The sequence below is a fragment of the Lepus europaeus genome, chromosome 4, assembly GCF_033115175.1.
Source record: "Lepus europaeus isolate LE1 chromosome 4, mLepTim1.pri, whole genome shotgun sequence".
Classification (NCBI taxonomy): Eukaryota; Metazoa; Chordata; class Mammalia; order Lagomorpha; family Leporidae; genus Lepus; species Lepus europaeus.
The window spans coordinates 76,542,369-76,568,597 of record NC_084830.1 but is presented as its reverse complement, the minus strand read 5'-3'; the positions used below and the strand labels follow the sequence as shown (position 1 = coordinate 76,568,597).

Sequence of the window (26,229 nt, the reverse complement as noted above, 5' to 3'; positions counted from 1 at the left end):
TGATGGCTGAAGTTCTTGGGTCCTAACACCCACATGGGAGACTGAAGTGTAGTCCTGGGCTCCTGGCTTCAAATGCCCAGTCCTGGCTGTTGTGGACATTTAGGGGAATGAGTTAGTGGAGAACTCTCTCTCTCTCTCTCTCCCTCTCTCTCTCTCTCTGCTCTGTCTCTTCTCTAAGTCTCTATGTCATTCAAATAAAATGAAAAAAAAATTTAAATAGAGGAACAGCTGCAATTAATTTTAATACTATTTAATTGCTGCATCAAAAATATAATCACTTCAATATGTACTCAACATTAACATTTATAAGTGAAATATTTTATTCTCTTTTTGCTTACTACTGCAGTCTTCAAAATCTTGTGTGTACATCACAACACAGACTAGCCACATTTCAAGAGCCCAATAATCACATGTGGCTGGCTAGTAGCTCCCCTACTGAGTACAGATAACATGCAGCTGGTTAGTAGCTCTCCTGCTAGGAACAGCAGATCTAGATGGCAACCAGGCACCTTCATCTTCTGCTCCGATACAAGGTTTGGGGTAGAAAAACACTTTTTGGCATTCACCAGCATACAAAGCTGAGGCCATAAAATGACTCATGGAAAAATTAATATGGTGAGGCATGGACCAAAATCAGAACCTGAATATTGATTAGAGTGAAAAAGAAAAGGCAGTTTTAAAGTATGAAGCCCCAAAAAAGAGAGAAGGCCTCTATGGTAAGCTGAATTGGAGAATTTTAAGTAGCCAGAGGAATGAATAAAGTCATAATACAGTATCTGAAAATAAGATGAGCTAATAAAGTGTTCTATGTCCTAGACAATGTGATAGTCATTGAAATTTTTTTCTTACAACTTTACAACAGGGACCAGAGTTGTGGCACAGCAGGTGCTGCAATGCCAGCATCCTCCATGAATCCTGTGCAAGTCCTGGCTGCTCCACTTCTGATCCACCTCCCTACTAATGTGCCTGGGAAAGCAGTGGAAGATGGTTGAAGGGCATAGGCTCCTACCAACCACGTGGGAGACCCAAATGGAGTCCCAGATTCCTGGCTTAGGCCTAGTCCAGCCTGGCCATCAAGACCATTTGAGAGAGTGAACCAATGGATGAAAAATCTCTCTTCTCTCTCTTCTCCTCCATGTGTGTGTGGGGGGGGGGGTGTCTACCTTTCAAATAATTTTTTTTTAAAAAAAGGAAGTTACTTTTACCTTTATAAATCAAAATTTTCTATTCTGTGTAGTGGGAATAATAATATTCCTCTCTTTCGGTTGTTGCAGCTCTCCCAAATATTTGTGCTATCTTCCATGGCTTTCCCTGGCACATTAACAGAGGCAGAGCAGCAGGGACTCAAACTGGTGCTTCAATAAGGGATGCCAGCATGGCAGGCAGTAGCTTAACTGGCTATGCCATAACATCAGCACCAAAAAGTAACTTCTTGCCCACAGTCATACCAAAATGACACAGCTGACCTCAAAAGCCCACTACTTAGCCATTATACTACAACATACTGGAAAAATATGGGAAGAATACTGGAAAGCTGAAGATACCAAAGAAAAACATCAAGCTCTAGTTCTAACTTAACTATTCACTTTGTAACCTTGAATATATTAACCTTGGATTTTTAGCTTACTTGATTACAAAATGAGGGTCATACCAACTACCTTACAGAGCTGTTTTGAGGTAAAATTAAATGAGAAAATGTATTAACATCTGATATAGCAGTTGGCTTAGAAAGATAACACAATATTGGTTTTATGTGCATACGCTGATCATCTGACAGTATTAAAAGTTACTGCTTTACTGGATTCAACTCCTTTCCCAAAATTCATTATGATTTTAAATAGCAAAAGTTTGAAGATTTAACTGTATTATAATACAGTTAAGCATATATATTTCCTAATGCTTATATAATTGCAATCAAAAATTGAAAAATGGAGGCTGAGATTTAACATATACTGCCTATACTCTTTGAAGGATCTTCAAATTTCCTGTCAATTGAATTTCTATGTAAATTCCATAGAACCAAAATTCCTTTCTCAACAAGCAAAATACCAAGATCCCCTATTCCTCTTCCCAAGATATATTTCTGCTTCTTTAGCTCAATGTTCTTCCATTTTCCAATGCTCTCTCTGAAACAAATGTCTACGTGTAACAACGATCTGCCAGTCCTATTTCCTTCCATGTACACTTGTTAAAATATGCTCGAAGGAAAAGAGTTAATTAAAGAAAATACCTGTTATTTGCAGCCATCTTCAGTTATCAGAAATATCACCTGTTAGCTAAGATTAAATTGTTACACTAGAGATGCTGCAGCACCCAATGACTTCATGAATTTCTAAGAAAAGCTACTAAATCAGATAGCACCTTCCTTTTTCTTATATTTGCCAATCTTCCCAGTCAGCTCATGAGTATAGAAACCATGACTATCATATACATTTCTTAGGATCAAGCACAGTAACCAACACTCAAATACTTGTGAAATTAATGAAAAACCTTTGTTACAATCTCCCACCTCTCCCAGATGTTCTATATTCCAAAAGTACTTCACTCCCTCCCAACCCAATCAAAACTTTCACCTCCCAGGGCTGGCGCTGTAGTGCAGTGGGTTAACACCCTGGCCTGCAGTGCAGGTATCCCATATGGGCACCAGTTCAAGCCCCGGCTGCTCCACTTCCAATCCAGCTCTCTGCTATGGCCTGGGAAAGCAGTAGAAGATGGCTCAGGTCCTTGGGTCCCTGCACCCATGTGGGAAACCAGGAAGAGACTCCTGGCTTTGAATCAGCACAGCTCTGGCCGTTGCGGCCATCTGGGGAGTGAACCATCAGATGGAAAACCTCTTTCTCTCTCTCTCTCTCTGCCTCTCTTCTCTCTGTGTAACTCTGACTTTCAAATAAATAAACTAATTTAAAAAAAAAAAAAACTTTCACCCCCCCCCTCAATATAGGTGGTCTCAAAGCAGATCCAAGAGAAAAAAAAACTTTCACCCCCCTCAATACAGGTGGTCTCAAAGCAGATCTAAGAGGAAAAAAAAAAAAAAAACTTAAAAAAAAAAATTGAAACTACCTCTAAGAGGAAGAGAAAGACATTCCCATTTATTAAAAATCCAAATGCACCTACAAGTGGTGAAATTTTAAGAAGTAGAACCTGCTAGATTAAAAAAAACATTCTGTACGAAGGAGCTCTTTGAGAATATCTCCTACACTGCTAACCTTTCCTAGAAATTCTCCCAGAAATATTAGCCTTTTCTGACACCCCAAATAACCTTCAGACATGCTTTTCACAGGTTCTCTTTCCTTCCTTCCCTTAGCTCTCAACAGTATCCATAATAACATGAAAGAGCTTTAAAAAAAAAATAGGTCATTTCTGAATCAAAAAATGGGGGGGGGGGGTTTGCCCACATAAATGAGTAAAAAATCTACATCATATCTAATCTGTATAAAATCCATATTGAGGTTCTTATTAAAATATTTAAGATTACAAGTCCAAAAATGTTAGTTTGGTCAAAAAGACTCTTTTCCAAGGTGTACTTTTCCTGAAAACCTACTCATTTTAAGTTTAAAATCCTGCCTTTTATTTTTCAGCCACATACTTATTTTTGAGAAATTTCTATTTCCATATGAAGTTTCATTCTCTGTTTTGCATTCAGCATGGTCATCAGTTTCAGGCACTGAGTTATACAGCCCATTCAACGTTCAGGAAACTGGGTTTTTGAGAGCATAAGTGTGAGGCAGTATAAAAGCAGAATTCTTAGAATCATCTGTCTACCACTGGGACTTTCCTAAAGTTTACCTACCAATTTACTTCCTAGTTTTGACACCAAAACTAGGTTTTTTATTTTATATTTATACTATATTTTATATATATTACATACATTTTATATACATGCTATACTTTATAATATATAAAGTAATTGCTGAAAGTATGATACAATTTTCAAATAAGTGTGATAAAGAGATCCTAGAAGCATATCAATATCATTAACTACAACAGCAAGATTCCTGAGGATGCATATAACTTGCCAAGAAAAAAGGGAAGAGATAAAATCCCACAAGAAACCTCATAATAGTGCACTTTCACCATTTAACAATAAAAAAAGTCTCATCACCAGTGATGGTTAAGAGACCACCAAAACAGATCAATCAGCTCTATTTTTCTCCCTTTATATTGTCTTTTAACATCTCTGTATTTGTAGGAATCACTAGTATTAATACATAATAACTCAACAAAATGTATTTAATGCAGTTACATAAATGAGCCATTTCTAGCATAGTGTGACTAATCCACAGGACAGCAAAAGAAGGTGAAACAAGTTCTCCAAAGAGGAATTTGGTCTTTGTCCAGTCCAGTACTTGTTTCCAGAACTACCCTGCCAGTTTTCTATTGTAAACCAAAGAAACTATTTATTCTATAAATGCCTAATATCTAACTAATCACTATAATCAAATGGATACAGTGTTGTAGATTATGAATGAACAAAGTGGTTGAAGTGATTATGACACACCAAAAACAAGCACAAACATACATATAAAGATTAGGCCAAGAAAACTGTTAAAAGTAACTTTGCATTGGGATATAAACTATCAAGATGTGATAGTTATGACTCTGCCCAATAAATAACAAACAAAACTATTCACACTTGATACTAAGATAAAACATATAGGAGAAATTCTGTTTCAGAGGACAATTACTCTACCTAAAAACAGTAAAATGAGGTAGCCAAAGGAAAAATTTTTAATTTTTAAAAATCTTTTAACAGGATCGGCACAGTGGCGTAGCAGGCTAAGCCTCTGCCTGCGGTTGACAGCATCTCATATGGGCACCAGTTCAAGGCCCAACTGCTCCTCTTCCCATCCAGCTCTCTGCTATGGCCTGGGAAAGCAGTAAAAGATGAGTCAAGTGTTTGGGTCCCTGCACTCACGTGGGAGACCCAGAAGAAGCTCCTGATCAGCCCATCTCTGGCCACTGTGGCCATTTGGGGAGTGAACTAGCAGATGGAAGACCTTTCTCTCTGTCTCTCCCTCTCTCTGTATGTAACTCTACCTCTCAAATAAATAAATAAAATCTTTTAAAAAATCTGTTTTTAGTTGAAAGGGAACTGCTGGCTTGAAATTACAAAAATATCAGTTGGTTCTATAATATTTGCTCTAGTGAAATTACTTTAACTTGCTCATATCTTTAAGTCACAAACTGCCTTAAGTCTGAATCTTTGTCATAACCAAAAATTACATCTTTATTATATTTATTAAGGACAAAGTAACTATATTTAATTTTTTAAAATCGGTCACAGTCAAGGTACAAACAGCGCCCAGGTTGATTAAATAAAGTGAAATCAGGCCACCCAGTGGCTAACATGAGGTACTGCATAGTGAATATTTTATTTCCAAATCTGGACTATGAAAACATTACTACAGTAACACTAAATTGTCATCACATAATCTTTGACCATTATTAATAGCAATATTGAAATAAATACTGGATTTAATTCTACCTAGCAATCTATAAGTAAAATGTGAGGACATTTCTATGATTCCAATAACATGTATATTTCTAAATGAGAAAAATTATAAAAGCTCTTCAAAACAGGATATACATTAATGAAAGAAACTGTCCTACAGTCCATAAAGTCCAAACTCCTTATATTAAGAGGTAAAAAACTGGAGCAGGGTTTACCTGTCTTCCAAAACATACTGCCACTCAGTGATAAAGCTGATTTAAAAATTAGTTCTTTTACTTTGGTATACTTTTACTCCTATCCATTTTGCTGGAAACAATATAGCAAAACTGCTTTCTACACACAAACACAGGCACACACACACACTCTAGCTTTTACCATTTTAGTTGAGTCATAGTTCATCTCAAGTAAACACTTTAACCTGCTACAAGTTTTAAAACTTTCTAGCTTCTAAATCATCCATTCAAAGTTTATGTTTAAGGATAGAACTGGATTTTTAAAACTAAAATTATTAATTCATTAATATGCTTAAAAATCAGATATATTTTAATAACAGCCCAGTTTTAGTCCTACCTGTAAATCAAGTCAGTAAAAGCCCCAATGGGATCTGAAACTATTTAAGTTCTCAATACCAAATGAACCTTTTCCTTTATGTAAATCTGGTTGAGCTATATTACAGCTATCTCAAACAAAGATCAAAAGAGGCAACATCCTTCAGCTGTTTCACACTTGAGGTAACACTTAGTTTTCTACTCTTATGTGTTTTTTTTTTTCAGATCACAGAAAAAGTATTTACAGGATTTATGCCTATACTCTTTATGCAAAACTTTCATATAGCAAAGTACAGTTTTCACTCAAATATTTAAATGGTTGTATACTGGAGATCCCAAAATACAACTTGAAGTTTCTGAGTTATTTCCTTTCTCTTTCAACTATTAATTGGGCTCACACATATTGATCTTTAGCCAAAATGCAAGAGACTTTGCCCAATGAATAATTATTTCCCCCTCAAAATATTTCACATTCTATTATAAGACACAGTCATATTTCTATAGATTATATAGATTATAATCTATAGGGTGAGATTCATTCAAGCATGAAGTATGAAATATGAAGTATGAAGACCCTAAGAATTAACATCATTCGGGTCTGATAATTTCTCCCTTACATCCACTACATGTACACACCCACATGGAGTGAAGCTTCACTCCACCACATTTAGTTATTCTAGACTTAGGACTCTTTAAATAACTCTATAAAACATTCCAATTAACTTACACAGCTGACAAGGATTATAAGTCACCAGTACAATTAATGTTTAGATCTCAAGCTCAATGAAAGAAAATAATTTATACAGGCAAACTTATCATTAAATTATTTCTCCTTTCTCAGTCTATTATTGTGAAACATATATAACTTAAAAATTAACAGAAAGAAAGCCAATGGAGTATTCTGACATTCAAACATCAAAGTCTAACCCCAACTAAATGCTGATGACAGAATTAACCTAGAAACTGTTTCAAATAAGATTAAACTGATAAGTAAAAATGCTACATTTTACACATAATAACTTATTAAGTTGACATGCACTTGTCATTTTGCTTCATAAAGTTATTTTTCAATTAGTTATACTTAGAATTTCAAAAGACACCCCTAAGCCAGTACTTCAGCAATCTTGATTACATGAGCTTTTAATACCTATTTTTCTGAAGATAGAGAGGTTACTTGGGTTCTTGAGGTTCTAGGTTCTTATCTAGGTGATGCTGCCCCCCCCCAAAAGACACCTGGCAACATCACCCCTCCACCAAAGTATTGTCTAATCCAAAATGCCAACAGTGCTTCAGTTGAACTCTTTTGAAGAAAAGGAATATGCAAGTGTATACATTTGTTCCACCTCCATGGTTTGTCCATAATACAGTTGCTATAAAATAATAAGCTATATTTTACCCTGATTCCTGGAGAAGCCTCTTACACAACTGATGCTTAATAACCAAAATAAACATAGGATATTATATGTAGATATTGCCAATTTTTAACCGAAGTCTGCAATGTAGTACTCCCAGTACTAAATTTCAACTTGGGAAATACGCCTCTAGTTCAGACTTTGAAGCTGTGGATCTAAATCAATAAAAACTTTTGGAAATTCTGCCCAACATCTTTTCAGGTTTATTTAATACTACTGAAGATTTAAAACACATCCCAGATTTTCATCATCGAAGCGATTACTCCACATAATTTATGAGTAGCTACTTGTAGCAACACATAAAAAATGAGATACAGATTCATTCTACACATTTTCCAACAAAATATGTGCAACACCTCTGTGCCATACTTCATACACAGTTAAACAAGGACGCCCAAAATGTCAAGTGACTCAAACAGTGTTTTAAGAGCAAGCTGGTGGTAGCCACGATGTGTTATCTTCCCAGAAGATATAAAACACATACACATGAACACGGGCATTGTAATTAGAGAAAGCATCACAAAGGTCCTCCTCAGCTACCCAACAGGGGAGTTTCCATAACCTTTCAAGAGAGCAGAGTTGGCAGAGGGGCTGCCGCCCAGGTTTGTCGGGGAGCGATCAGAAGCGAATCCTAAACTCCGTTTCGAGGCATCCAGGATGGGCACGATCCCTGGTATCCGGGTAGCATCTTCCCTCAAAGCGCACACACTTACCTGGCAAGAAACCTCCCTCCAAGAGTGGCTGGGAGGGCTGAGGAGTGGGACGTGCGCCGTGGGGACGCCGTCACACACACCGGTCCCCAACTCTGCCCTGCACTCGACCCCGCGGGGCCGAGAGGCTGTAGGGCAGCGACGTGGAAACCCTCTGCCCTGCCTGGGGGAAAGCTGAGTGCGGGGGGCAGCGGGAAACGAACGAGACCCCGACCAGGGTTGGCGCTGACAGGCCCGGGCGAGAGGGGTGTCACCCACCTGCGCGACCTCTTCGCCATCCTTCAAGTACCGCATAGGCGCGGGCTGGGCGGGGACGCAAGTCAGCCTCCTCCAGCCTCAGGCGAATGCTCCTTCTCCCCGACTCTCCCAGTGGCTTCCCTCGCTCCCTCCCAGAGGCGGCCGAGCGCGGAACGCCAAGTCCCAGGCAGGGCAGCACGGAGGGACGGAGGGGCGGACCGCGACCCGCCCCCGGCCCGCAACGCTGTGTCCTAGCCCCGGCCCGGCCCGGCCAGGGATGCCCCCAACATGTCAGGAGGCACGCTCCCGCCCCTCGCCGGCTTCTTCGGCCGCCTCGGAGCCTCCCCGCCGAGGTCCCAGCGCTGCTCCGCCGCGGGCGCCGACCCCCGCCCTCTCCCCGCAGCGAGCAGCTGTGCAGGGCTCGCAGCCTCCTGCAGGGTTTTGTCCGCACCGCCGAATCTCGCGCCCAGCCTCCCTCAAGAGCCGCCGTTTGAATCTGCGCACGCGGCCCGGAACCTTATTGGCTGTGGCGCCCGCACGCGGGGGGCCAGGGCGGGGCGGGGAGAGCGCGCGCTGCTGAGGGCGGGGCTGGGGAGCTGGAAGCCGGGACTGGAACTCGCGGGAGACGGCGACGGAGCGGGGAGCTAGGGGGTGGGGCCGTAGGCGGGGCTCGCGGGCCGAGCTGTGCCGGGACCCGGAGCGCGCGGAGAGCCGCACCGCCAGGGGGCGGAGCGCCCTGGCCGCGCGAGGCCTGCAGGGAAGCCGAGTTCCTGAGCTTGAGGGGCGGATCCGGAAGCGGCGGCCTCAGAAGCCGCCGCCCTCGATTTCCCCGGGTGAGCCGAGGGCGTCCCTGGGGAAGGGCGGTCCTGCCGCCTGGCCGAAGGACGTTCTCTGCAGCCTTTCTGGGCAGTAGGTCCTGGCTGTTTGGATGTATCCCGCCTTCGTAATTAGGCGCGGTCGTCGGATGTGACACAAATTTAATCATAACATTTTCGCGGCGGTTACTTTTTTTTTTTTTTAAAGCAAAAACAGGAGCTATTTTTACCCAGAAGACATCCTAGCTAGGAGAGTGGCGAAGAGTCTGTGGCAGGGAACTGAATATCACCTCATTTTTCCTCAAGAAGGAACAGAAGTGTGACAAGTGGGGAAGTTTTTAGGCGGAGACGTGTGTGCAGCGGTAAAAGGAAATGATGCGTGTGTGCATTACGTTCTCAAAGTACTTAATGCAGCGCCCCACCTTATGGGATAGAACTGATGTGCGGGTGGGGGAGCTTGGTCCGGGAGAGTAATGCGGGAAGACAGAACAGAGGTGGTCTGAGAACTTGGTCCACATGAATAAGTACGATGGACAGCCGGAGACGTTGACCTTCCGCCCTCGCAGGAGAAGCGGGGGTGGGGCGTGCGGTACCGCACCGCGGGAGCTTCCAGCAGTTGGAGCCACTAGAGGTTCCAAGTCTAGTAACTAGGAACTGCGCAGTTCGCCTAGCAGGAAAGTAGGTTAACTGCACTAACGATTAGACACGGTTACGGATTCAAATTTGCAAGACAGCATGCTCTACTGGATAGAGCACTGAACCGCGTGTTAATATTGTACCAAACTGACATTTGCTATTTTGAAAGTCTACGCATCATCTTTTGCAAATCAGAAATGCAGGTGCAAATCTGAATTAAGAGGTGGTTACAAGCACTACTGTCAAAACTTAAATACATTAGCGTTTTTAGAGTTCCTTTTTCTCAAGGTATAGATTCTGGGAAGGTTAAGCAGCTTTTTATTCCAAATCATATTGAATTGCTGATCCACTTTAAAAAAAAAAAAATCTGAGGGCTAGTGCTGGGGCTTAGTGATGAAAGCCTCTGCCTGCAGTGCTGGCATCCCATATGGGCGCCGGTTGGAGTCCCAGCTGCTCCATTTCCAATCCAGCTCCCTGCTATGGCCTGGGAAGGCAGTAGAAGTTGGCCCAGGTCCTTGGACCTCTGCACCCGTGTCGGAGACCCAGAAGAAGCTCCTGGCTCCTGGCTTCCTGTCAGGCCAGCTCCCGTTGCAGCCATTTGGAGAGTGAACCAGCAGGTGGAAGACCTCTCTGGCTTTTTCTGCCTCTGCCTCTGCTTCTGCCTCTCTCTAACTCTGCCTTTCAAAAAAATAAATTAAAAAAAAAATAGGTTGGAAATTAGTTTCCAAGTTTCACTAGATTTCGAAAGTCACTTGGAATCAGACAATTCCTATTTTTTCCTGGGTCACACTTTATTCTGACAGGAAGCTGAGATTCTGCTATGTTTTAGGCTGCAGTTTTATACAGAATACCTTTTTAGGGCTTGAAGCAGTTTTTAAAGATCTTAACAGTAAAATTACTGCCCATCATTTTAATGTAAGAAAGTGCCTTAGAAAGATAACATTTTAAAATCAGTTATAAAACTCATGACAAAGTTTGGAACTAGTCTTCCACAGTCATTTGAATACACAAGTTTAGGTGTCACATAAACTAAGATTTGGGATTTTTAAAAGCATAACATAGAGGTTTTATTTGGAATATATAAAGAGCTCTCAAAACTCAATCATGAGAAAAAAAGCTTTTAAAAATGGTCAAAGGATTTGAACATATGCTTCACCAAAGAAGATATAAATGACAAGCACATGAGATGGTCCACCTTATTAAATCATTAAAGAAATGCAAATCAAAACCACAATGAGATACTACTACACATATCTAGTAGAATGAGCAGGGAAAATAACCAACTCTGCAAAGGTTGATGAAGATGAAAATACTGAGCAAATACAACTGTCACACATTGCTAATAGGAATGCAAATGGTTCCACCACTTTAAAAAATGTTTATAGTGACTTTCTTTACAATTACTAAAGACTAAAAATGCATAAAGGGACATTCTTCCTCACATTTATGTCAAACTATCAGAGAATATCAGTAATTTTGAATAGTCTCTTTTTATGTCTTTTTTAATTTATTTTTAAGGAATATAAATTTCATAAGTAGAACTTTAGGAATATAGTGATTCTTCCCACCATACCCGCCCTCTCAACCACCCTCCCACCCCTCTACCTCCTCCCTCTCCTCTTCCCAGTTCCATTCTCCATTAAGATTCATTTTCAATTAATTCTGTACACAGAAGACCAACTCTATACTAAGTAAAGATTTCAACAATTTGCACACACATAAAAAAACCTGAGAACTAGTTTTGCAGTTAACTCTCATAATACAACTCAATGAAGACAAAGGTCCTGCATGGGAAGTTAGTGCACAGTGACTCCTGTTGTTAATTAACACTTTTACATATGACATCAGTATTTAGACAAGGCCATAAGCAAAGTGGAAATTCTCTCCTCCCTTTTAAAAAAAGTACATCCTTCTTTAATGGCTACTTCTTTCTGCTGGAGTGTCACTCACAGAGATCCTTCATGTAGGACATTTTTTGCCATAGTGTCTTGGCATTCCGTGCCTGAAATGCTCTCATGGGCTTTTCAGCCGGACCAGGAGCCTTAAGGGCTGATTCTGAGGTCAGAGTGTTACTTAAAGTAATTGTCATCCTATGAGTCTGCTGTGTGGACTACTTCCCATGTTGGAACATTCTCTCCTCTTTAATTCTATCTGTTATTATTACCAGACACTTGATCCTATTTATATGATCTCTTTAACACTTAATCCTATCTATATGTTCACTTTAACACCTAATATGATCACTTTAACAATTCAGATGACATTTTTACCACCAAGCTTAATGGGATTTAGAGTCCCATGACAAGTTTTTAAACTGTACCCTTAGAAGTAAGTCCATAGGAATGTATGCAGAACTATACAGCTTTACAGTTACAAACTTCCTCCTCACTCTCTTATTCTCACCATTATATTTTACTGAGATCCATCCTCAATTGACTTTATACACATATGATTAACTTTACATTAAATGAAGAGTTCAAAAAATAGTATAAAGAAAAAAATGAAAAAACAAAATCAACAAAACTGTTCCTGGGCTGTCAAGACAAGGGCGGATCAAGTCATCCCTTCTCAAAGTGTCAATTTCACTTCTTCAGATTTCCTTTTAGGTGTTGAGTAGTCTCTTAATGTTTCTCAGTTTTACACTTCAAGGTAAAATAGGTGTTGATGGCAAATGTTGGAAATTTCTTTGCAAACTATTTTATGCTTTATCTCTTTTTTTTCTTTTAAGATTACTTTATTTATTTGAAAGGCAGAGTTACAAAGAGGCAGAGAGAGAGAGAGAGAGAAAGAGAGAGAAATCTTCCACCTGCTGGTTCACTCCTCAAATGGCTGCAAAGTCCAGAGCTGGGCCAATCCAAAGCCAGGAGCCGGGAGCTTCTTCTGACTCTCCCATGTGGGTGCAGGGGCCCAAGGACTTGGGCCATCTTCCACTACTTTCCCAGGCCATAGCAGAGAGCTAGATAGGAAATGGAGCAGCTGGGACTCGAACCGACACCCATATGGGATGCTGGCACTGCAGGTGGGAGCTTTACTTGCTATGCCACAGCACCAGCCCCTATTGTATCCTTTAAAAACCCATGTGAAGTTTTCTTTCTGCTCCATAATAAATATACTTACATATTTATGAAAATAATAAACAATGCTTTACTATTTCACTTTCTTGCTCTAAATCTTTAAGTAAATTGCTTCCCTGGTAAAATGCACAATTCAAATGGTGGCACTTTTTCCCATCCTCCCCCAATGAAAGTCTATGTACTTTCTTTTTTTTAAGATTTATTTATTTATTTGAAAGACAGAGTTACCGAGAGGCAGAAGCGGAGAGATAGAGAGAGGGAGAGAGAGAGAGAGAGAGAGAGAGGTCTTCCATCCACTGATTTACTTCCCAGGTAGTCACAAGGGCCAGAGCTGGGCCTATCTGAAGCCAGGAGCTTCTTCTGGGTCTCCCACATGGGTGCAGGGGCCCAGGGCTTGAACCATCTTCTACTGCTTTCCCAGGCCATAGCAGAGAGCTGGATCAGAAGTGGAGCAGCCAGGACTCGAACCAGCATCCATATGGGATGGCAGCGGCTTTATCTGCTACACCACAGCACCGGCCTCTAAATATTTTTCAAGGTTTTTTTATGCTAGTTTGGAAAGCCCTGGTATAGTACCTGGTATAGCATAAACGATTTTTTTAGTAGAGCTGTATACACAGCAATTTCCATAGGGAATTTTTCTCTGTCTTATTTACTGCTAAATCCCCAGTCCATAGAATAATAACATAACCATATATTCAATAAATACAATATCTGTGGAGTAAATGTGAAAAAAGGTGAATGATAAGGAAGAACCTGAATAAATATGCCCACACAAATGAAATAAAAGTACAAATTAGAATCGATCAGAAATACTATTTTTATGACTACTGAAGTACAAAACTTTTCTTAATCCTGCAAGTAAGATTTGAATAACTCTTTGATAGTAGTATTGAGAATGGGTATAATCCTTTTAGGAAGCAGTACTGAGCAAAGCCCATAAATATATATGTCACCTTTGACAGATTTTATCACAAGAAAATAATTCAATAGAAACAAAAAATAGGCTTGAATGTTTGTAATATATTCTGTTAGAATTCCAACTGAGAAACATTCACCTTTTGAGACTAAATGGTTCATAAGCATAAAAGAACAATTAAATAGCCAGTAAAAATAGTATAACATTGAGAAGGTGCCATTAAATAGTTATTACACTGTTGGGCCCGTCTAGGTGTTTTGTATGCATTCAACTTGGGTAGCATTTACAACTTCTATCATAACAACTTTAGGAGATGGAAACTATTGTTTGTACCCACTTTAAACTGGGAAAGCTGGGGGTGGGCGTTGTGACACAGTGGGTTAAGCTACAGCTTGGAACACCAGCATTCCATATCAGAGTGCCTGGTTCAAGTCCTGATTACTCAGCCTTGGATCCAGCTTTCTGCTAATGCCCCTGAGAAGCAGCAGATGATGGCTCAAGTATGTCAGGTCCTGCCATCCATTGGGAGACCTGGATGGAGTTCCAGTCTCCTGGCTTCAGCCTGGCCCAATTCTGGCTTTTGGGTGCATTGGGAAGTGAACCGGCAGTTAGAAGATCTCTCTCTCTCTCTCTCTCTCTCTCTCTCTCTCTCTGTCACTCTGCCTTTCAAATAAATAAATTTTATTTTTTTTTAATTGGGAAAACTGGGCACCAAAAGGTTAATTTGTCCAAAGGCTTACAGTAGGGGAACGAAGATTGGAATTAGAACCCCAGCTGTCAATCACTCTACTACCTTAATATACATGGGCACTCAGCCATAAACAGTGTACATATAATATAGAAATAGTGAGATGTAATACAAAAAGATAGTAGTAGAACTATATGATGAGTATGATACTATTTATATAAAAATAATATGCATCTTATTCTACAAAATGGTCTATGAAATACAGGAACTGTTAGTTTACTGTGGAGAAAGAAATGAGATGGGAACAGGGCAGGCTTTAACTTGTTAGCCTATGTACTATTATGTTATTTGACACTTTTATAAAAAGCGTGAATTCCTATCTTAATTTTTTTCACTTAAAAATTAAATTATGCTAAATTCTAAAAGTAGCTGAAAATACTAGAAAGGAACAACTAATATAGGCATGGCATGTAGAACCTGCCCCTGGATTGATAATGCTGAAAACCAAAATAATATGCTTTGGCAGAAATAAAGAGACTACATTATATATTCAATCTGAAAACAAAACCCAGACTTAGAACTATATTTTGGATTCAGAGATGTTTGCTCCAACCTCTCTCCAACCACCAATACTTCTGCTAATCTCCAGTCTACATTTAGAGTACTATTTTAAATTTGATGGAAATTATAAATAGAAATCATACTAACATAAGTAGCTCTAGAATTTTTCGTTTGGCTTTTAAAGTTAAAAATAAGCAGTTCAGTGTGGGCATTTTGGTGTAGCAAGTTAAGCCACTTCTTGGGATGCCTGCATTCCATATTGGGGTACCATTTAGAACCCAACCTTCTCTGCTTCCAACTCACCTACCTGCTGGTGCAGTCCAAGAAGGGAGTAGAGGATGGTCCAAGTACTTGAGTTCCTGCCATCCATGTGGGAGACAGGGATGGAGTTCCTGGCTCTTGACTTGACCTGACCCATCCCTGACTGTTGTGGCTATTTAGGGAGTGAACCCATGATATCTCTCTCTCTCTCTCAATATCTCTCTCTCTCTCTCTCTCTCTCTCCCTCCCTCTCTCTCTCCCCCCTCCAACCTCCCTCCCCACCTCTGCCTTTCAAGTTGAGAAAATATAAATTAAAAAAATCAAATCTTTGGGGTTGGCATTGTGGCATAATGGATTAAGCTGCTGCCTGCGATGCTGGCATCCCATGTGGGCATTGGTTTTGTTTCCAGCTGCTCCACTTCTGATCCAGCTCCCTGCTGATGTGCCTGGGAGGGCAGCAGATGATGGCTTGGGCCCCTACATTCATGTGGGGAAACCCCAAAAGAGGCTCCTGGCTCCTAGCTTCAGCCTGGCCCAGCACTGACCATTGTTGCCATTTGGGGACGGAACCAGCAAATGGAAGATTCTCTCTCTCATAACTGTTTTTCAAATGGAAGATTCTCTCTCTCGTAACTGTTTTTCAAATAAACAAAAAAGAGTAGAAGAGGGAAGCAGAAGAGTCAGAAATCTGAAGATGCCACACCAGTGGCTCTGAACCTACAGGAGAGGGCCATGAGCAAAAGAATGCCAGCAACCTCAGGAAGCCAGAAAAACCAAGGGAACAGATTCTCCTCTGGAGTATCCAGAGAGAAACACAGCACTGCAGCTGCCTTGATTTTAGCCCTGTGAGATTCTTTTGGCACTTTTGGCCTCCAAAATCTTAGGATAATACTCCTAGGTTTGCATTGTATTAAGTCATTAAGTTTGTGGTGTTTTGTTACAGTAACAATAGGAAACTAATAAGCCTTCTCTGAAATTGTCAACACTTTTGGCCTATAATAAAAATAATGCTTTCTCTTCAAAAGCGATCTCTTGTACGGTTCGAATTATAGCCCTGGTTTTATATATATATATATATATATATATATATATATATATATATATATATATATATAATAGACTACTAATGATTCAAAATAAAGGCTGGAGGGCCAGCATTGTGGAACAGCAAGTTAAGTCTCTGCCTGCAATGCCAGCATCCTGTATCTGAGTGCTGGTTAAAAGCCCCGGCTACTCCATTTCCAATCCAGCTCCCTGCTGATGTGCCTGGGAAAGTAGCAGAGATGGCTCAAATACTTGGACCCCTGCCACCCATGCCAGAGACTAGGATGGAGTTCCAGTCTCCTGGCTTTAGCCTGGCCCAGTCCTGGCCATTGTAGCCCTTTGGGGAATGAATTAGCTGATGTAAAATGTCTCCCTCTCTGTTGCTCTCCCTCTCATTCTCTTCCCCGCTTTCTCTGTAGCTCTGCCTTCCAAATAAATAAATCTTTTTATTTATTTAGTTGAGAGTCAGAGTTACAGACAGAGAGAGGGGGAGACAGAGAGAGGTCTCCCATCCACTGGTTCACTCCCCAAATGGCTGCAACAGCTGGAGCTGTGCCAATCTAAATCCAGGGGTCAGGAGCTGCTTCTAGGTCTCACACATGGGTGCAGGGGCCTAAGCACTTGGGCCATCTTCCACCGCTTTCCCAGGCATTTCAGGGAGCTATTTTGGAAGCAGAGCAGCCAGGACTTGAACCAGCATTCATTGGGATGCCAGTGCTGCAGGCAGAGGTTTAACCTACTATGCCACCGTGCCAGCCCCCCCACCCCAAGGAAATAAATCTTAAATAGTGGAACAGGCCGGTACTGTGGCTCACTTGGTTAATCCTCCGCCTGCAGCACCGGCATCCCATATGGGTGCTGGTTCTAGTCCTGGTAGTTCCTCTTCCAGTCCAGCTCTCTGCTGTAGCCCATGAAGGCAGTGGAAAATGGCCTAAGTGCTTGGGCCTCTGCACCCGTGTGGGAGACCAGGAGGAAGCACCTGGCTCCTGGCTTCAGATCAACATAGCTCTGGCTATAGCAGCCATTTGAGGTGAACAACCAGAAGGAAGACCTTTCTCTCTGTCTCTCTCTCTCTCACTGTCTAACTCTATCTGTCAAAATAAATAAATAAATAGTGGGACGTAAAACAAGGTAATTGAAGTGTCCATGGGACTGCTGTGTTAATTAATCTCCTCTACAAAATATTCCTATTTTCTTCATACAGAGTAACTGCTGGTGCAATTATACCCAGGCAATAACAAAGAAATCATTCTCTAAAGAAATTAACTTACAGTATCTACCTTGGGAAAGCTTCAACTTCTTGTTGATACTATATTTTTAAATTATCATTTGTAGGCCGGTGCCATGGCTAACTTGGCTAATCCTCTGCCTGCAGCGCTGGCACCCCAGTTTCTAGTCTTGGTTGGGGGGCCGGATTCTGTCCTGGTTGCTCCTCTTCCAATCTGGCTGTCTGCTGTAGCCCAGGAAGGCAGTGGAGGATGGCCCAAGTACTTGGCCCCTGCACCCACATGGGCAACCAGGAAGAAGCACCTGGCTCCTGGCTTCGGACCAGCGCAGCGTGCCGGCCATAGTGGCCATCTGGGGGGTGAACCAACAGAAGGAAAACCTTTTTCTCTCCGTCTCTCTCTCTCTCTCACTGTCTATCCCTGCCTGTCAAAAAAAAAAAAAAATCATTTGGGTTCTGGTGCTGTGGCATAGCAGGTAAAGCCACTGCCTGAAATACTGGCATTATATATGGACGCCGATTCGAGTGCCAGCAGCTGCACTTCCGATCTTGCTCTCTGCTATGGCCTGGGAAAGCAGGAGAAGATGGATTGGCCCAGCTCCAGTCATTGCAGCCATTTCCAGAGTGGACCAGTGGATGGGAGACCTCTCTCTCTGTCTCTGCCTCTGCTTCTGCCTCTGCCTCTCTGTGACTCAGCCTTTCAAATAAACAAATCTTTTAAAAAAAGTCCTTTGAATTTTAACATTTGGGATCTCTTCCATTGTTTACCAGTTTAATCAAACTGCAGGACTTTTTAAAAAGCCGTTACAGGGGCCAGCGCTGTGGCATAGTGGGTAAAGCCACCACCTGCAGTGCCAGCATCCCATATGGGCACCGGTTCTAGTCCCAGCTGCTCCTCTTCCAATCCAGCTCTCTGCTGTGGCCTGAGAAAGCAGTAGAAGATGGCCCAAGTCCTTGGGCCCCTACACTCGCCTAGGAGACCCGGAAGAAGCTCCTGGCTCCTGACTTCAGATCGGCACAGCTCTGGCCATTGTGGCCAGCTGGGGAATGAACCAGTGGATGGAAGACTTCTCTCTCTCTCTCTCTCTCTCTCTCTCTCTCTCTCTCTCTCTCTGCCTCTCCTTCTCTGATTGTGTAACTCTGACTTTTAAGTAAATAAATAAATCTTTTTTACAAAAGCAGTTATGGCTTCAAGAACATATTTTGAAGACCATAAATCCTAACAATGTAAAAGCAATAGTATAGCTGATGAAAGTTAGGAAGTAGAATGGGAAGGTAGAAATATTAGAAAGAGTAGAAATTCCAGTTTTACATACTGGAGAGTCACGAGAGAAGTTCTGGAATTGCTGTCTCAATAAACAGACTTAAGTACATTCAAAGTTATAAAGATAACCGTAAAAACGGTGCAAAGGTACTCATCTTTCATAATGGGGGAATAAAATATTATCTAAAGTTGGTAAATCAAGAGATTAGAGCTATAAACATCTTGTTTGAGTTTCTAGGGGCAGGTTTTTAACCTAGCAGTTAAGACACCATGCCTGTGTCCCATATCAGAATGCTTGGGCTCAATGCCAGCTCTGACTCCTGACTCCAGCTTCCTGCCAATGTAGACACTAGCAGACAGCAGATTTCTGCCACTCTCATGGGAGACCTGAATTGACTTTTCAGCTCCTGGCTTCAGCCTGACCCTATCTCTGCCATTGCAACTATTTGGGGAATAGGCCAGCAGATGGGAGCTTTGTTGGGATGTCTGTCTCTCTGCCTCTCAAATCAATACATTTTCTAAAAAATAGAATTTCTCACCAGAGAGAAATGATTAATTTAGTGATTGGAGAGCTGTATGGCCTTTCATCATTTTGAATGGCTTTAACTATGTATATGTTTGGCTTTGAAAATAACTTTTACATGGGAAAAACTTTAGGCCTATTTCAATGAGAACTTCACAAATTATTTTTTTCAGATATTTTCTTTAAGATTTTATTTATTTTTATTTGAGAGGTAGAGTTATAGACAGTGAGAGGGAGAGACAGAGAGAGAGGTCTTCCATCCACTGGTTCACTCCCTAAATGGCTGCAACAGCTGGAGCTGCACCAATCCGAAGCACAGGAGCCAGGAGTCTCCCACGTGGGTGCAGGGGCCCAAGGACCTGGACCTTCCTCCACTGCTTTCCCAGGCCATAGCAGAGAGCTGGATTGGAAGAGGAGCAGCCGGAACTAGAACCAGCACCCATATGGGATGCCAGCGCCGTAGGCGGAGGATTAACCTACTGTGCCACAGTGCCGGCTCTCCAGATATTTTCTAATTAGGTACCGAAAAATAAATCTAATGACATTGTAACATTTACTAGAGAGCCAAATCATTTGCCCTAAGAAATATCACATAATGATAATCTAACAAAAAATTAATAATGACAGTCTTTTTTTAAAAGATTTATTTACTTATTTATTTGAGAGGCAGAGTTAAAGATAGAGAGAAGGAGAGACAGAGAGAGAGAGGAACTTCCATCCACTGGTTTACTCCCCAAATGGCCATATGGCTAGAACTGGGCCAATCCAAAGCCAGGAGACAGGAGCTTCTTTTGGGTCTTCCACGTGAGTGCAGGGACCCAAGCACATGGGCCATCTTCTACTGCCTTCCCAGGCCATTAGCAGAAAGCTGGATTGGAAGCAGAACAGCAGGGACATAAACGGGTGCCCACATGGGATGCCAGTGCCACAGGCAGAGGCTTAACCTACTATGCCACAGTGCCAGCCCCCCAAAATAATTTTTAATTAATTAATTAATTAATTTGAAAGAGTTACAGGGAGAGAGAGAGAGGAGAGACGGGGGTGGTGGGGAGGGGTCTTCCATATGCTGGTGCACTCCCCAAATGGCTGCAAAGGCAGGGACTGGGCCAAGCTGAAGCCAGGAGCCAGGAGCTTCTTCCAGGTCTGACATGTGGGTGCAGGGGCCCAACCATTTGAGTCATCCTCTTCTGCTTTCCCAGGTGCATCAGCAGAGAGCTGGATGGGAAGCGGAGCAGCCAGGACTCTTAACTGGCACCCATATGGGATGCCAGTACTGCAGATGGTGGCTTAACCTGCTGAGCCACAGCACGAGCCCTATCATCTTAAACAATTCATAGCACAACTTAGGATAGGCATTTGGTTTCTAGGGACTCGGGCCTTAATGGAAATAAAGCAAGCAGTGCCATGAGGAACTAAGAGAAATGAAACTAACCTTTCTGTATCCTGGTAACGTTTAAAGAAATCAGAATAACTGAGGACTTTTAACCCCTAATTTGATCCTTGTTTTACTTTTTTTACATTTTTATCACACATCTATGAATCTATTTTACACTGGTCATATTCAGTAGCATAGACATTTTGAGTTTCGAATGTTTATATATCTGAAGTTGGTTTTATACACTTAGTGCAGATCCTCATTCTCTGCTACAGTTTTTTCCCTTTCCCCAGCAACTTTATTTTTGCAAGCTTTCTCAGCATTTTTCCATCCCACTGGAGCTCCACCCCATTACAGGAAGATTTGGGGGCTACATACAGTATGGCAAACATAACATCCCACTTAATTTTGATTGATAGAATGGTCCAGTAAGTAAAACATTTTTGGAGATGCTGAATCTTGCTAAATTTTGTATATTAATTTATTTGAAAGGCAGAAGGAGAGATGAATCTTCCATCTCCAAATGGCCACAATGGCTGGGGCTGGGCCAGGCAGAAGGAAGAAACCAGGAACTCCATCCTGGTTTCCAACATGGATGGCAAGGTCCCAAGTATTTGGGCCATCTTCCACTGCCTTCCCAAGAGCAACAGTAGGAAGCTGAATCAGAACCAGAGCAGCTAGGACTTCAGTCAGTGTTCCAATATGAAATGTCCATGTTGCAAATGCAGGCCTATCCAATTTGATTTTTAAGTATCTTATTAACTTAAGGTCTCAGCCAATGGGTTACCTCTCAGAAAGCATTCCCTTACTATTAGTGAATGAAGTTAGTTTGTCCTGCAGTGTGATCCCACACTACCCAGTAGCCCCTCTTTATGTGTACTTTAATTGCTTTATTTAAATATATCTCTGCTTCACTAAAAACGTAAGCATGCTGGAAGCAAGAAGTGTCTTTCTCCCCAGTGTAGAGATTGTGCATTAATGCCTCTCAGGGAGGCACACCTCCCACCCCCCAAAACTAGAGGCATGGCTACAGTTTCTGCTCACGTCAAAACAGGCCTGGGATGGGCACAAAGGAATGTGGCAGCGGGAGCAACAGGGGGCTAATGGACATTAATTGGTACCTGGGATATTTTCAGGAATTTGTAAATTTGCACAAGCATCTAAATGGGCCTGTCTCTGAAGATTTACAACACAGTTCTAATTCCTATCTTAGACCACCAGACCAAATTCCTTTTCCCAAATCCTTAAGTTGATGTATAACCTTGCCTACATGCCTGCTAACTTGTAGACTTGCTGGTACTCTCTAAATAAAAGTGGGAGCACATAGCTATCCAGGGGCATGCTCTTAGAATGGACACTCCCATGTCCTATCTCCCCATTTGAAAAACCCCATCAACTGGAGCCCGAACAGGGACTCTTGGCATAGCATGCAAGGGACAGCTCACCTCACCCGGCAAGGACTACAGATGTGTCATTCATCTCTTCGAGATCTCGGTGAGTCATTAACATGGGGAATTCCCTCTTCCATGCACAACAAACTCCACACCTCAGTTTATTATTCCTTATGCTTGGCAAAGTTTCTGGCATGATAGAGTCCACAGAAATAAGTTTTCTAGGTGAGATGCATGTAGCCTATGAACTATACTTTGAGAAACATCTTTTGGGGAAGCTTCCCACCAAGGCAGCAGACTCACTCAGTAAATAATTTTAATTACTCTGTCCTTGGAATGAAGCAGTTGGACTTTTATCTAACCAATGACTCTCAAATTTCCCAGATTAGTCATTTAAGAAATTCTGAAAGCACCTCCAAATTTGGAGGAGGTAGAGGATTGGGATTCAGAAAGGGAATTAGTAAGAAGTAAATTAAAGCCAAGTACTATACATTTGAAATTAGATCCAATCAGATTGGTATACCTAAAAACAAGGTAGGTCTACCCATAGATGCTTATAAAGACTTCTAGGACCATCATATTGTACTCCTTTGCTAAATTACAAATGTAGCATTAAGAGCACAGCTCACAGGCTATTGAGTCATAAATATCGGGCTTTAAAGACCAGATCTGCCACTTACAAATTCTAGGGCCTTGGTTAAACTAAGTAATTTGTTTCCTGAAAGATGTCAGTAATCCCGAAAGATGATAATGATGGTACTGAACTACAAAGAGTTAACAGTAAATTTAATTATTGTAAGGGTTTACCTGTGGCCTTAATACAGGGAGAAGGCTCACTAAATGACGGCTATCATGAATGGCCCCATCATTGGGATGTAAGCTTGAAGAGAACATATAATTTGTCTTATACAGATTTGTTTCCCCAGTTTCTAGAACAGTTAACTGTTTGACATTTGATCACAATTTTTGAATGATTCACATGACTATATAATATGCTGAACCAAATATAAAAATGTCACTATTTTACAAAGCTCTCTCTCTCTCTCTCTATATATATATATATACATATATGTTATATACATACACATATTTAGTGTGTATTTCCTTCTATACATAGAACAAACAGGAATAACTCCTGCAAATTCTCACGTAATTTGTTTTTTAGATAAGAATTACGAGGTCTCAGCCAGCGCCGCGGCTCACTAGGCTAATCCTCTGCCTGCGGCACCAGCACTCGGGTTCTATCTCTGGTTGGGGCGCTGGTTCTGTCCCAGTTGCTCCTCTTCCAGTCCAGCTCTCTGCTGTGGCCCGGGAGTGCAGTGGAGGATGGCCCAAGTCCTTGGGTCCTGCACCCGCATGGGAGACCAGGAGAAGCACCTGGCTCCTGGCTTCGGATCTGTGCAGTGCACCAGCCGGAGCAGCTATTTGGGGTGAACCAACGGACGGAAGACCTTTCTCTCTGTCTAACTCTGCCTGTCAAAAATTAAAAAAATTATGAGGTCTCACAAATAGACCAAAGGAGGAAACAAGTAGGCAAATTTAACAGCCTGTATGTTTAGAGTGTTAATTATTAAATTAACAACAGGAGTCACTGTGCACTATTCCCTATGCAGGACCCCTGTCCTCAATGAGTTGTATTATGAGAGTTAACTGTAAAACTAGTTCTCGTTTTTCTGTGTGTGTGCAAATTGTTGAAAGCTTTACTTAGTATAGAGTTGGTCTTCTGTGTACAAAATTAATTGAAAATGAAACCTAATGGAGAATGGGACTGGGAAGGGGAGAGGGAGGGAGAAGAAGGGTGGGAGGGTGATTGGGAGAACAGGTATGGTGGGGAGAATAACTATATTCCTAAGTTGTACTTGTGAAATTTGTATTCCTTAAGTCTGTGTATTTTACCTCTGTGTACCATACACAGTTCAGAAAATCAGACATATCATTTTTTATTATGATTTTTAATGATTAAAACCAATGGCAGATACTGGGGTCTGAAAGTACTAGTTAATAAAATCCTACTGTCCTAAGTAGGTTTATCTTATTTGTTCATCAAAGAATTTTTGAGAGCTCTATCTTGATCATATGTGACTAATGGCATGCATAAACAGACCTGAAGTCCAAGTCTGGGACAATGAGAGCCTAAGCATAAAGCAAAGGTTTTGATTAGTTTACCTCAGGCTCATAACCATCATCTGTCCTATCAACATTACTCTCAGCAAGCAAGACCAGGATGACATGGTCAGCAGAACACAAGGGTAACAATTGTTAAAATCACAAGGTTACAGCAGAAACGGAGGCTCCATGACTTGACAGGTCACAGAATAGACTGTTTTCCAGATTCTCAGGGTTACATGTGGTCATAAAGTCCCTGCACAACTATCCAGCTTTTAGTTCATTACTAATATACCAAAAACTAAACAAGTTTTAAATTAACAAATTATTTAAATAGTGTGCCCTTTATGTGAGGATTTAACACACTTAAATGGCAACTGAACTCTACATTAATATGTTTACCATGTTTCAGGCACCACTTTCATCCTCAGATATGTGTTAACACATTTTTAAAACATTTATTTTATTTGAAAGAGTTTGGGGGCAGGGGAGGAGTGAGACAAAGAAAGATCTTCCATCCACTGATTCACTCCCCAGATGGCTCCAACAGCCTGGGCTGGGTCAGGACAAAACCAGGAGCCAGGAGCTTCATCTGAGTCTCCCAAGTGGGTAGCAGGGTGAAAACATTTGGGTCATCTTCTGCTGCTTTCCCAGGTCATTAGCAGAGAGCTGGATTAGAAGTGGAGCAACCAGGGCAAGAACCATCACTCATGGGATGCCAGAGTTGCAGGCAGCAGCAACCTGCTACACCACAATGCCAGCCTCATGTCAACAAATTTAATCCTCACAACACAGTAGGTGGAGAGTGCTAAGAAATGGACCTAGGAAATGAGGCAGCAGGGGCTATAAACTGAGTTAAACTATTAAAATGTGTACTAAGCATATATCTAAAAGTAGATATATCTAAAAATAGATGTAATTTGAGTGTTGATTGCAAAGCCATACAAATATAATTTAGCTCTATTTTGTATATTTCCCTTCATTTGTCATTTTAATTTTTTAAGATTTATTTTTATTTATTTGAAAGGCAGAGTGACACACACAGAGAGGGTTCCCAAATGACCCCAACACCCAGCCCAATGCCAGGAGCCTGGAACTACATCTGGGTCTCCCACGTGGGTGGCAGGAGCCCAAGTACTTAGGCCATTTTCCACTGCTTTCCCAGGTGTACTAGAAGGGAGCTGGATTGGAGGCAGAGCAGCCAGGACTTGAACCAGAGCTCAGACATGGGAGGCCAGCATAGCAGGTGGCAGCTTAACCTACTTACCACAATACCAGTTCCACCAGTATTTTTTTTTAAGCCACCACAAAACCAAGTTCTTTTGCTATCAGAAGACCCATTTGTTTCTAAACATTCATTTAAGCATTATATGACCCAATTATGCAACATGGTTAAAGATATTTTGCCTTCCCTTTTCTAATTCAGCCCATTTCATCCAGTATTGAAATCTTAAGGGGACAAATTACTGTTCCTGCATGATAACCCACTTAAGGAAGTCATTTTTTTTAAAATTATATTAAGAATCTCTTTATAAAACAAAGTTATATATTCATACACTATAATATTAAGATATAATTCCAGGAAACTAAAGAATAAAATATTACTTTAAAAAGTTAATGTGGAGAAGTTGAGGGAAGTTTTATTATTGATATCAAAGAAAACTTCAAATACTGTACAGTGAGCTGTGCTGTAGAACACTATACACTGTTATAATACACTATTAGCAATTACTCATCACTTAAATTATATACAGTAATCAAAAATCAGAAAATGGAAAACAGCCAGTGCCTTAAGGATGATGTAACAACTATACTATTTTATTAAGCAGTTGAAGTACTTGCTATTCAACTTTTTCTAAATATTTATGCTACTACTGCTTATTTTTACATATTCTAAACAGCAGTTCCCTCTAAAAAGTAGTCTCTCTAGTTCTTGGCACTAATTCTTACAAATTGACTTTAAAGTCAAACAAACCTGAAAATACTGG

The 26,229-nt window shown here is 41.3% G+C and overlaps 1 protein-coding gene across 8 annotated transcripts in view; it reads right to left on the bottom strand.

Annotated features, from left to right (window-relative positions):
* MYBL1 (MYB proto-oncogene like 1) overlaps nt 1-8,596 on the bottom strand; it is a 47,240-nt gene extending 38,644 nt beyond the window's left edge. For all 8 annotated transcript variants that reach the window (XM_062188408.1, XM_062188406.1, XM_062188411.1 and 5 more), the window contains exon 1: nt 8,381-8,596. In XM_062188408.1, coding sequence (XP_062044392.1) covers nt 8,381-8,400 — 20 coding nt within the window. In that variant the 5' untranslated portion in view covers nt 8,401-8,596. The remainder of the gene's footprint in view (nt 1-8,380) is intronic.
* Nucleotides 8,597-26,229: the final 17,633 nt, after the last annotated feature.